Raw genomic sequence first — 12,672 nt, 5'->3', positions numbered from 1 at the left:
AATTTATGCTTAGAGTTTATCAATTAACTTTCTGGAGATGGATAACATTTTTCATCATCAAAGTAGCCTAATCGTTCATAGTTGATCATCATTAAAATATTATTGTTATGAAAAAATCATCTCCCAGCTTTTTTTCAGTTCACTTTGCATCAGTTTATATAGTTTTTGCCATTTTTCCCCTCTGAAACCATTCCTCATCATTTCCTTATGGGATACTATTATTTTATTATAATCATGTGCTTCATGGTGTTCAGATATTCCCCAGACAATGAGCATCCCTTAGATTTCCAATTCTTTCCCACCACAAAAAAGAATTGCTATAAATATTTTTGTATATATAAGTTCTTTTTCTTTTTCTTTGATCTCTTTGTGGGAACAGACCTTTTAGTGATATGACTGAGCCAGAGGGTATACTCCTTTGGTCACAGTTCCAAATTGTTCATCATAATGATCAAAGCAGTTTATATTTCCACAGTTTATTAGTGTATGTGTATATATATCCCAAGTCATTCCTTCTAGCATCTGTCAATTCTATGAATAAAGGATTACTTCAGAGTTGTTTCAATGGGCTTTCTGCTAATCAATAATAACTTAGATTTAAAAAAAAAATATGACTAACAATGGTTTTAATTTGTTTTCTTCTGAAAACTGCTTGTTAATGTCCTCTGAGCATTTACCAATTAGGGAATTGTTTTTATTTTTTTTAATAAATTTGACTATTTCTAACATATTTATGAAATGCATATATCAGAGAAATGTACTTTCTCTTTATAAATAGGTAGTAGATAGACGGTGTGTGTGTGTTTGTGTGTGTGTGTGTGTGTGTGTGTGTGTGGTTTCATTGTTCATAGAACCTTTTAGCAAAATGTAGTTTCACCAATTAGTCCTTTTAATTAATTCTATTTTTGCTTTTTCTTTATCCATTGCTTTGTCCTTATTTTTTTTTCCTTTAGGAGAACCATAATTGATTCTACTCCAGTCTCTCTTTTAACTTTATGTGTGAGTTTTCAGGTATATCTCGGTAAAACAACATATAGTTAGATTTAAGTTTCCAATACATTCAACTATCTGCTTCTCTAGGGGTGAGCTCATTTCATTTCCATTCACATTTATGCTTACAATCTGTTTATTTCCCTCCATCTTGTTATTTTATTTATTTTTCTCTTTCTTTATCCTGTCCCTCCCTAAAAAAAAAAAAAAAAAAAAAAAAAAAAAGCCTGTTTTCCTTCCTGCCACTGCCACCCTTAATCTTTTTTCCCTTGAATAATTCCCGGACATCTCTCTTGACTCCTTTTCCTCTTCTTTCCCCATTGATTAACATAGCTTGCTATATTCAAATGAATCTCTATATAGATCATGCTTTTTGAGGCAACTCCAGTAAAAATAAGTTTCAAGCATTGTACTATCAAGCTACTCTCATTTGCCTCTCTATTATTAAAGCATCTCTTATCATAACTTTTTTCATGAGAGAAAAAAGTCTCTATCCTACCTGTTGATTCCCACTTCTCCCAGTATATCCCTTTCTCACTATTTTTTCAGATCATCCCAGCATAATCAATTCATCTTAATGCCCTCTGTAGATATAGACATCTAATTATCTTCATAATGAAAAAAGTTCATAAAAGCTATATGTATTATCTTGCCATATAGAAATGTTAAAATTTCTTGAGTCTCTTAAAATTGCTTTCCAATATTTCCCTTTCTATTTTTTCTCTTGTGTCTTGCGTTTGTATATCAAGTTTTCCTATCTAGCTCTAGTCTTTTCATTAGACACACTTCAAAATCTTTGATTCCATTAATATTCTCTTTTTTCCCTGATTATACTAATTTTGCTGGGCAAAATATTTTTGGATGGAATCCTAGCTCATTAGCCTTCCAGAATATCATATGCCAAATCATCTCTTCTAAGCTTTTTCTTTAATTTTTCCAGAAATTCTTATTTGGTTTTGTGTTTATTTAATAGTTATTTCTCTTTTTAGCCTTTACTTGTTTTCCATAAGTGTCTTCTGAGTTTCTTTCTTTCTTTTTCCCTGCTGCCATAGACCTTTTTTATGGTTAAATTGCATTTTGTATTATTTGCTCATTTTTCCAGTTTGTTTCTTGACTTATAACTTAGTCTTAAAATTTGGCTTGGCATGGGAAGACACTGTACCAAAATTCATGCTTTTTGGTATTGCTGTTTTCAGAGGTAGTTCTATGGTTCTGCAGATACTCTGTGCATCCAAAGTGATATGATCCATAGAGATGGGTAGTCACAGCTTTCCTGTTCTGTGCATTTCTCTTTGGCCAGTAAGTGTCCCTGCTTACTATAAACACAAGCATTTTCTTTTGTCATGCCCTTGGGACTGTGACTAGATCCCTTATGCTTCTACAACCAAGAGGACCAGTGTTCTTCTCCACCATAGACATGTAACTAGACCACAAGTATCGCTATCTACTCTTGGAACTATTATCTAGAATTGCTATGGGCAATAGAATTACTAATCAATAACAAGGTCAAAAATTGGTGTTGATGCCTACCCTCATTGCATAATTATTTCTTTCAGACCTGTTAAGTTGTCTTCATCTGGAAAATTATTTCAATCTGACTTTTTTTGTCTCTGCTATATCAAATTTGATTTCAAAAGTTATTTTAAAGTTGTTTGAAAGGGAATATTGAGCAAGTGCAGTTGGACTGATGCCTCTACTGTGATGTCTTGGTTTTGTCCAGTTATAGATTTTTCTTTTCTTTTGTATTTTTTGCCTCTTTTTACCAAACTGTTAATTCTATTCATGTAATTCAACAGAATCTTCTTAAATGGCATTTTCAATATGGTATCTGGAGGCACTTCATCCACATCTCAGGACCTAGTTACATTTTCACTTATTTTAATGGTTTTTTCCTCAAGGTGAACACATAAATATTTAACAATGCAGGCCTAAAGAAGGTATTTTTTTTAAAGCACACAAAGACTTTTCATTTTAATCAGCATGATTTATACTCTCTAAATATATAAAAATCAAAATCTTATAGTGTTTTTTTTTAATTCAATGTTATATAAAGATATACACAAAATTTCACAATGGGAAGTTAGGCATCTGTGGGATTTGTTTCCAGCACACACCCTTGTGTTTCTTGCTCATTAATCCTTTGAGTTTATATATTCTAAAAGTCTTCTTGCTATATAGGAAGACTGACACTAGATGGCAGAGAATGGCTTGCTCATAAGGATGGAAAGATTAAGTTTGATTTAAATAAACCTAGAATATGTCTAGTCATGGTCCCCTTTGGTGGTCTGCTAAATCTTATGGAGCCTTTCACAAGGGGAAATTAGTAAAATAAATGCATATGATTAACCAAGAAGCCAAAGTTAGTGAAAATAAAAATTATATATGCACAGACACATTTATATATTGATACACACATGTGTATATATATATATATGTGTGTGTGTGTGTGTGTGTGTGTGTGTACACACACACACACATATGCATGTATGCATATGTGTGTATGTGATTGTGTATTTATGTATATGTTTACATTTTTCTTTGAGGTCATAGAACACCTGCAATCCCAAGTTAAGAAGCCTGTTATAGCTTAATATGTTTCCCCGTAGATATTTCATCTGATTAAATTTAATTTAATCCAGTTCAGATTAGTTCAATTCAATCAACATCTATAATTTATATAACTTAGTATTATGGACAGTAGAGATATAACCAGCATTCCTAGCCTCAACACTAGGAAAAAATTGAGTTTAAAATGAATAAAAATAATTTACTTTTGGTAGTCCTGTCTTAAGAGACAACCTAACAATTTGGGGTAAAGGAATAAGGCTAAAGAAATTCTTGAGGAGTTGGTATATAAAGTAGACATATCCCCCATCTTAGAGTGAAATATCCTTGCATGTGAAATCTAGCCTGTGATATATCTCAAGGGTGTGACAAAAGGCAAAATGTCTTAGATTCTCTGAACTTCAGTTTCCTCATATTTCACCTCCATTGCTAGAGATAAATAGAGAATAATTTGGATAAAAATTTAATGCTAAGAAGGGTCACAAGAATGGCTTCACAACATAGTGGCTTGCCTTAGGAAATGACTTAGGGGCTGACTTGCAATTTATATACCTAAAATTGGTAATCATTTCATTAATATATTATTGATCAAAAAATAAAATAAAATAAGGAATCAGATTAAGAAGAGCAACTAATTGAGCCCAGCATCACACTTTCACATCCTAAAAGGGTGAAGGGGAGAAAAAACCAAAGCAGAATCACTAAAAAATGAATGATTTGAGAAGATACTCTTTGTTCTCCAACAAGTCATATACGTTATTTCATAGTCTAATACTGGTGACCAGATCACAATATTTTATCTCATATATGTTCTCTGTATTTGTTTGAATTCTTTGTATTGAGACATTTGAGTACTGGGGGAAAATCTCTCCTATTGACGTAGGTTGGACTAAATTGTGAGATTACAATTTAATTTGAGATTTGCATTATTCCATGATGCAGATCAAGATTCTTTCTACCTATTTGAAGGGTTTGGTTTATACTTCCCAAAATGAACATCATTAAGGCTTCCATTTTCATTCTTACCATGAATATGCTATGATATTTTTCCTATTAAGTCTCTGCTTTTATCCTATGGTTCAGAATATAGGGTGTAGAGATGAATGAAAAAATGTGAGGGCGATTATGGAGGAGGAAGGGCATGGAAAATAAGCCAAAATACTAATCCTTTGGTGAATGACAATAAGGAAAAATGTGTAGTTTGATAATGCATGTTAGAGAGAGCTAGATTTACATCTTTCTCCCTCCACTAAAAGGTATTTAACTAAGGGCATTTCTATAACTTTATTATTTTTTCTACAAACCTAAAAACAGAAATAAATATCAAAGGTTTGACTTTTGCTTCTAATATTAAATTAAGATCTCATTCTATATGGTACCACAAAGAAGGCATTTGCATTGATTTTCCAGGGCTCTTTTCAAAGCACCTTTTACCTCCTTATTTCTCAAACTGTAGATCAAAGGATTCAGCATGGGAATAACCAGGGTATAAAAGACAGAAGCCATTTTGTCTGTATCAAAGGAATGATTTGATTTGGGCTGCAGGTACATGAAAATTAGCGTGCCATACAAGATAACCACCACTGTGAGATGGGAGCCGCAAGTAGAGAAGGCTTTGCGTCTGCCTTCAGCAGAATTCATCCTAATGATGGCCAAAAGAATGAATCCATATGAAACAAGAACAATTAGCAGAGAGAAAATCAAATTAAAAGCAGAAAGGCTCAGAAGAATTAATTCTACATCCTTTGCATCCCTGCATAAAATACTTAAAAGGGGGAGACTATCACAATAGAAATGACTAATGATGTTAGATTTCCAAAAAGATGAATTAAAAATCTTAATTGTAATTAGCAGTGCTTCAAAGGAGCTGTAGACATAAGGGATGGAAACCAAAAGACAGCACATTTTATCTGACATGATGACCATATACAGTAGGGGATTGCATATTGCTACATAACGATCATAAGCCATTACTGATAGCATAAAAAGTTCATTTATCATTAATGTTATAAAGACAACTAACTGGATTGCACATGCAGTATAGGAGATGGTATTTTTTTCCACTACAAAATTAACTAACATTTTTGGGCCAATGGCAGTGGAGTATCCAAGATCAATAAATGCCAAATTTCTGAGGAAAAAGTACATGGGAGTTTTCAGGTGAGAATCAATCTTAGTCAAGATAATCAAGCCCACGTTTCCCAGAACTATGACCAGGTAAATGATGAGAAACACAAGGAAGAGAGGGATCTGCAGGTCAGGATGATCTGTGATGCCCATGAGAATGAATTCAGTTACTTGAATAAATGTGGTTTCATTCCATTTATCCATTTCTTCCATCCAAGGAAAGTAGTCTAAGAAGAAAAAGAGATATGCTGTGTGAAGCAAAGAAGAATTAATGATGAGAAATTCTATGTGCAGGATATTTGGGAATACTCATGATAAATATGATATTAAGTAATTAGGCAAATATTCCCTTGCTTTGCATAACTTCACCTCAGTGTTTATATCATTGACAGATTCATTTACTGTCTCTACCATAAAATTGAGCCTGTGTAAAATAATGATTTATTTAATATATTTCATTTTCTGTTTGTTTTTAATTTTTAATTCAATAGCATTTTATTTTTCTAATTACATGTAAAGATATTTTTCAATATTCATTTTTGTAAGATTGAGTTCTAAATTGTTTTTCTTCCTTCCTCTTTTGCCTCTCTTCTGTGATATAATAGAACTTCATGCAATTTATTTTCCTAATGGTACCCTGAAAAAAATAGCCTATATTACAAAAATTATTGTGCTGCCAGCCACTAGCAGTATACAATCTCCCATATATATATATTTTTATTTCCATGAGATTATCTGTGAGATTGGTCAGCTAAGATTTAAGATAAGATGTTTTCTGTCAAACAAGAATTAAATATCAAAAAGCAACAATGAAGATGCAGATAAACCTACAAAATTGCATTTTTTTTCTGGATTTTGTTAAGTCTTGCATAAAAAATTGCATAAAGTTGCATAAAAAGCAGAGCAGGATCTAAAGAAAATTATTGGTTTGAATATATACATGAGAAATAGAGATTTCCTTCCCAGGTTATTTACCTGATAATACGTTATCTAGGGAAACCAGTAGTCTCTGTATACATCAAGTGGGAGGGAATGTCTCTAGATTCTTGATGTTATGGAACATTGTATGAATCCTGTGAGAAGACATTAGAGTAAAGGCAACTTGAAGGATTTTTTTAATCCTTTCAAAAACCAGTCATAAAGTGAAAATAAAATACAAATAATTGAATTTGAGAATAAGGGAGCCCTTTATCCTTCCTTTCCCTTTTACATATCTCAGCAAGTGAAGCTATGATATTCTTCCCATTTCTTCCTCTCATTGATGGAAGATAATTATTTATAGATGATACATTTTACAAATATCATTCAAATGTCCTGGAAATGACTGTTGAGGTCACTTCAAGAAATTGACAAAATTGGATCACTTTCAGAAAGTTTGATATGACTTGGTATAAACAACCATAATTCTTGTATAAAGCCTCCCATCTATGAAAAGTGGAAAGTTTCAGAAATGTGTTTAAGTTATTTATGTCTGAGCTTCAAGTAATAAATTGACTTAATTGTCATATCTGTATCTATTCAATAAGATCTCATTATTAGCTTAGTACTGTTTTACAATCTTAGTATTACCAAAGATCCCCAATTATAATGTTGAATATCCAGTCGATTCCAGGATCTCCAACTTAAAGTGCCCTAAAACAGTTGTCCCAAAACTCAAAGTTAAACTCACAATTTTCTTGATTCTAAGTTTGATATGCATGGTGTAGAAAGATTCTTTCTTTTTCACTCCTCTATGCCTGCACTTAAATTGGATTGATATATTTTTATAACTATAAAAATTTTAAAGTTAAAAAAAGTGCTTTAAATACTTTATGTCATTTGATTCTCAAAACCACTCTATGCTGCAAGGTGCTATTATCATTGCATTGCATAAGTCAGGATTCAGTAAACTTGCCCTGACAGCATCACACCTCTGGCAAATACCCGATATGGGAAATACCATGACCTTACTAACTTCAAAGTCAGTACTCTGGCAACCTCACTTCTATGAGGCAACATGTTGTGTTAAAGAGATTCTTTGCCCTGCATCAGAAATCCTGTGTTCTTATTTCACCTCTAAGTCTTACCAAACATGTGACTATAATCAAATTACTTGGCTTTTCAGAAACTCAGTTTCCTCATTTGTAAAAAGAGGGCAATTATATCAATTATATTATATTAAGTCCTGTGGCATGACTGAGGATCCAAGCAGATAACATAGAGACAGAATCTTGTAGATATTAAAGCATTATTCCTAGTCATGCAAGTTATCATCAGTTTTGTTACTGTAGCACAAATATAAAATCAAATGCTACTAGAACATGTTCAGACATAAAAAAAATAAGATGGGACTTTGAAGAGTTCATTCTATTTCCCATTCTATTAAATGGGGTCCTATTCGCTAAATCATGATGATTCTAGATTTCAAAGACAATTTGGTGATGCCAATTAGTCCAGTTTTTCTTTTTCTTTTCTTTTCTTTTCTTACTTTTTTTTTATTCACTGTATTTATAAGAGTGAGATGAAGATTGAAGATAAGGCTGACAAAAGAAAGTTATCACTTGGATCCTCAACATGAAGTTGGAAATGGTACTGTCTCACTGAATTTTCCCCACAGAGATTTTACACACAACTTCCCCCAAGATATTATTCTTTTAAAGAGTGGGAACAGTGATAAACTCTTTCAGATTAGGTATCTAGTACATTCATGGTGTTTCAAAATCTACTATAAACAGTTCTAAAAACATCCTGGTTGCCTATCACTCTGACATAAGTGGTCTAGCTGGTGAGACTTTTTAAAGCACAAAATGCTGTAATGCCAGAATGCAAAGCTAAGGATCTGCAGTATTGTCTATAGTAAAAGGCATGATGAAGAATAAACAAACAATAATATCATCTGCTCACCTAAAATAGGAAAGATGCTGTGCCTTGCTCATGCCTCCTTAATCAGCTACTAGTAGGAGAGTTTATGAGCTTCTCAATCTCCTGAGATCTTATCCCTGAAGCCCTCAGGAAGCTTAATGAATTACCTACTGTGATCAGAGAAGTTGCCAGTAGTATTGGTAATCAATGCAATTACTTATCTTTTTAGGCCATTTCACGTACTGATTAATAATTGTAAGTTGACACAAAGATGCACTGATATACACATGTGATCATTTCTAGATTTCAAGCTCCAGCAGGTAGAATTTTGTGTCTTCCATTGTTATAACTCTCAGAGATTCTGGAACAATTGGCATTTGTTGTGTGTGTGTGTGTGTGTGTGTGTGTGTATCTCTCTCTCTCTCTCTCTCTCTCTCTCCTCTCTCTCTCTCTCTCTCTATATATATATATATATATATATATATATATATATATAGTATGTGTGTGTGTTTTATGTCACTATTTTCCTGGAATATAGTAATAAATACATATTTATTTCATAAATAAGTAATGCCTAATAAATGCTTATTGATTCTTCAAAAACCATTTCAATGAATTTTTATTTCCTTGATGGAGCCTAACTTTTCAATGCAGTTAGAGAGATATCTTTTTTAGTAATATTTATTCTTGAATAACTGTGGTTGAAAATTTCATCACACTATGGTCAACATGGAAGTGAGATTCTTTGGTTCTTCTAATGCTGTGAATGCATATCATAGGAATAAAGTTTTATAGTTTGCAAAATACTTTACTAAATATCTCATAAATAAACATGATGCATATGTAATTATGATACAAATCTCATTTGCTTGATATACACAAGATTGGAAATGAGTGCTATTAGTATTCTTGCTTTACAAATGAATAATCTGAATCAATGGGAAGTTCAGTGACTTGCCCAGGAATCATCCATTTAGAATGCTATGGAGACATGATTTCATTTAAGTACATCCTGTTTACAAGCTCAGCAGCCTATATACTGAAATCTACTTGCTGAACAGAATGGAACTGAGTTTATAGAGTGAAGAGAAAGTCAGTCTCAGTGTCAAGACTTTCGTTTAAATTCCTATGTTTATACTATTGGCTACTATAGACAGTCACTAACCTTTTATTACTCAGACAGTTCTATAATAGCAAATTGGAGAATGCAGTCAGTACTGGTAGAGTAGATATCTCTACCAATGAAGTATGAGTTCCAGAAATACTATAAATGATCAATCCATCAATAAGTAATTATTAAACATCTCCTATGAGCAAAAAAACAAACAAACAAACAAAAAAAAAAAAAAACTAAACTAAACTAAACACAGGACAACAAATACAATAACAAATAAATAAACATCATCAACAACCAAAAACACTCATTTATTTTGGGTACAAAGACAAAAAAGAAATAGATTTTGACCTTTAACTTACATTATTTTATCATGGACAATATATGCAATTTGTTAGAAACATCTCAAGCATTTATTAAGGATTTACTTTGAGCCAATCACTGTTCTAAGTACAAAGGACATAAATATAGGCCAAATGCAAAGTTCTTATTGTCAAAGACATAAAAATACAATGGAGTTTTGTGAGAGAAGCTAATGGTATTGAGGGCATCAGCAAAGGCTTTAGGTAGGTTTAGCTTGAATTGTGTCCTGAAGGATATAGAAAATTTGATAAGCAGAGGTAAAGAATGAGTGCATGTCAGTCATGGGGCTGAGACAATGCAAAGACATAAAGAAGAGAGATGTCATATATCGCGTGTCAAATAGGTAGATGGTCTTTGAACCATATATTATACTGATATTTCCCTTTTTTCTCTGATAAGTTAAAATACTATCAAACATCAATACCTGTAAATACCAACATCCCAATATATTGTAAAGACCCAGGATGATTTCATATTATAATTATAATAAACTTTTAGATTTATTATAGTGCTTATATTAAACTTCATTATAAATTTTCCTTCCCAAAGCTCAAAAATATCAGAATGAAAAATAAGTTATATTTTCCTATAATTATAAAAAAACATATAAAGCTACAGACTCCAATTATAAAATGACTAGTCATTGTTTTGTGGCACATCCTATGAGAATTAAAATCTATATAGTAAGACTTTAAATGCTTGCTTTGATCTATAAGACATCATATTATATTTATGAATGTTGTTGAATATAAATGATATTTATTGAGATAAGACACAAGTTAGAAGATGTCAGAGTATGTGAATGCATAAATTTCACTTTAATGTTGGAATTATTTATTTGTGCAAAATTTTGGAATATTTGTCTGAACAGAAGTGAAGTACTATTTAAATCTGGTTTTGTATCAAATTTACTTCTGTATTTTTATTGAAATTAAGGCAAATTGGGGGAAAGAGCTAAAATGGCAGGAACTAGACAGTTTTTGTCTATGCTCTTCCTGGTTATCCTCAGATCAACACCAGATTAAACCTCTAAACTGGTTTTGGAGTGACAGAACCCATTAATATTTGGAGTACAAAAAGTTTTCAGCAGAAAGTAGATTTGAAGAACGTCATGAAAGCTCTGTCACAATTGAGCAGGGAGGCAAGGCAGGATGTGGCCCAACATAGGGGGAATGCAGGGATCCAGGGCAGAGTGAGGGACCACCTCACACACCAGGAAAAGTACTGGAAAGCTCTTAGGCAAAATATAGCAGTTGTTGGCTACTCTGCCTTGGCTCAGAAGCCAGTAGTATAACAGACTGGCTATGAGACCTCCAATTCAACTACAGAAGACAGTGAGCACCTTAACCTCAGGATTACATGGAACTTGGCTACACTCACTAGCATGCAAGAAAGTCAGCAGAACTGGCTCCAGGGCAGTGTGAAGCCACTATTTTCTATGGAAGAAGTTTGGGACAATCTTTCCATTGGCTAAAGAAAAAAATCTCAATCTTTAAATATGAGCAAAAAAGCAGAAACAGTTCTGACCGTAGAAAGCTTTAATGGAGATAAAATAGACTTCAAACAAAGGCAAAAATATCTCCAGGTGAAGCCTTAAATGATATGAGTCGGTCTCCATTTCACAAGGGTCTCATGGGAAAATTCACAAAGAATCTTAAAAGAGAGAAGGAAAATGAGGAAAGGGAATGAGGTTTATAGAAGAGTTTAGAAATGGACACAGAAATTATCTGAAGATAACTCCTTAAAATAGATTTGGTGAAATAGAAAAAAGAATATAAGTCCTTAAATAATAGATTAGGCAAAATGGAAAAAGAAAACAAATAATTGAAAAACAAAATTTGTGAAATGGAAAAAAAAATTCAATGACCAAAACAACTCATTTAAAAGTTCAAATGGTCAAACATAAAAGGAGGTAAAAAAGCTAACCAAATAAAACAATTCACTTAATATTTGAATTGAATAAATGGAAGTGAATGACTCAATAAGAAATCAAGAATCAAACAAATCCAAAAAATGTAAAAAAAAAAAAAAAATAGAAGAAAATGTAAAACAGCTCATCAGAAAAACAACTGACCTGGAATATAGATCCACGAGAGATAATCTAAGAATTACTTGAAAATCATGAGGAAAAAAAAAAAGGGGCCTAGACAACATCTTTCAAGAAATTGTCAAGAAAAACTGCATTGATGTGTTAGAACTAGAAGGAAAATTGTCATGAAAGAATCCACTGATCATCTCCTGAAAAAGACCCCAAAATGAAAACTACAAGAAATATCATAGCTACATTTCAGAAATAACAGATCAAGGAGAAAATACTGCAAGCAGCCAACTACCCCACCCTCTTCCCCAAAATTCAAATATCAAGCAACCACAATCAGGATTACCTAGCAGCTTCTACTTTAAAAGTTCAAAGGGCCTGGAATATAATATTCCAAAGGGTAAAGGAACTTGGACTATAACCAAGAATTAATTATCCAACAAAATTAAGCATTATGTTTTAAGGAAAACGATGTACATTCAACAAAATAGGTGGATTTCATTTATTTATGAGGAAAAGACCAGAGCTGAGCAGAAAAATCTGATCTTCAAATACAGAACTTAAGAGAAAAAAAAAAGGAAAAGGAAAAGGAAAAACAATCATTTTTTAAGGTTAAAAGTTTGCATCCTTATAT

At 32.4% G+C, this 12,672-nt stretch overlaps 1 protein-coding gene across 1 annotated transcript; it reads right to left on the bottom strand.

Moving 5' to 3' along the window:
• Positions 1–4,464: 4,464 nt before the first annotated feature.
• Positions 4,465–5,886, bottom strand: LOC127541578 (olfactory receptor 8K5-like). Its single transcript, XM_051966802.1, has 2 exons — positions 4,953–5,886; positions 4,465–4,493 (listed from the first exon to the last, which is right to left on the bottom strand). Exons 1-2 carry the CDS (start codon positions 5,884–5,886, stop codon positions 4,465–4,467), a joined length of 963 nt encoding a protein of 320 aa, XP_051822762.1.
• Positions 5,887–12,672: the final 6,786 nt, after the last annotated feature.

This window comes from Antechinus flavipes, chromosome 6 (genome assembly GCF_016432865.1).
Source record: "Antechinus flavipes isolate AdamAnt ecotype Samford, QLD, Australia chromosome 6, AdamAnt_v2, whole genome shotgun sequence".
Lineage (NCBI taxonomy): Eukaryota > Metazoa > Chordata > Mammalia > Dasyuromorphia > Dasyuridae > Antechinus > Antechinus flavipes.
The sequence above is the reverse complement of the archived record's forward strand: the minus strand, read 5'-3'. Positions and strand labels throughout refer to the sequence as shown.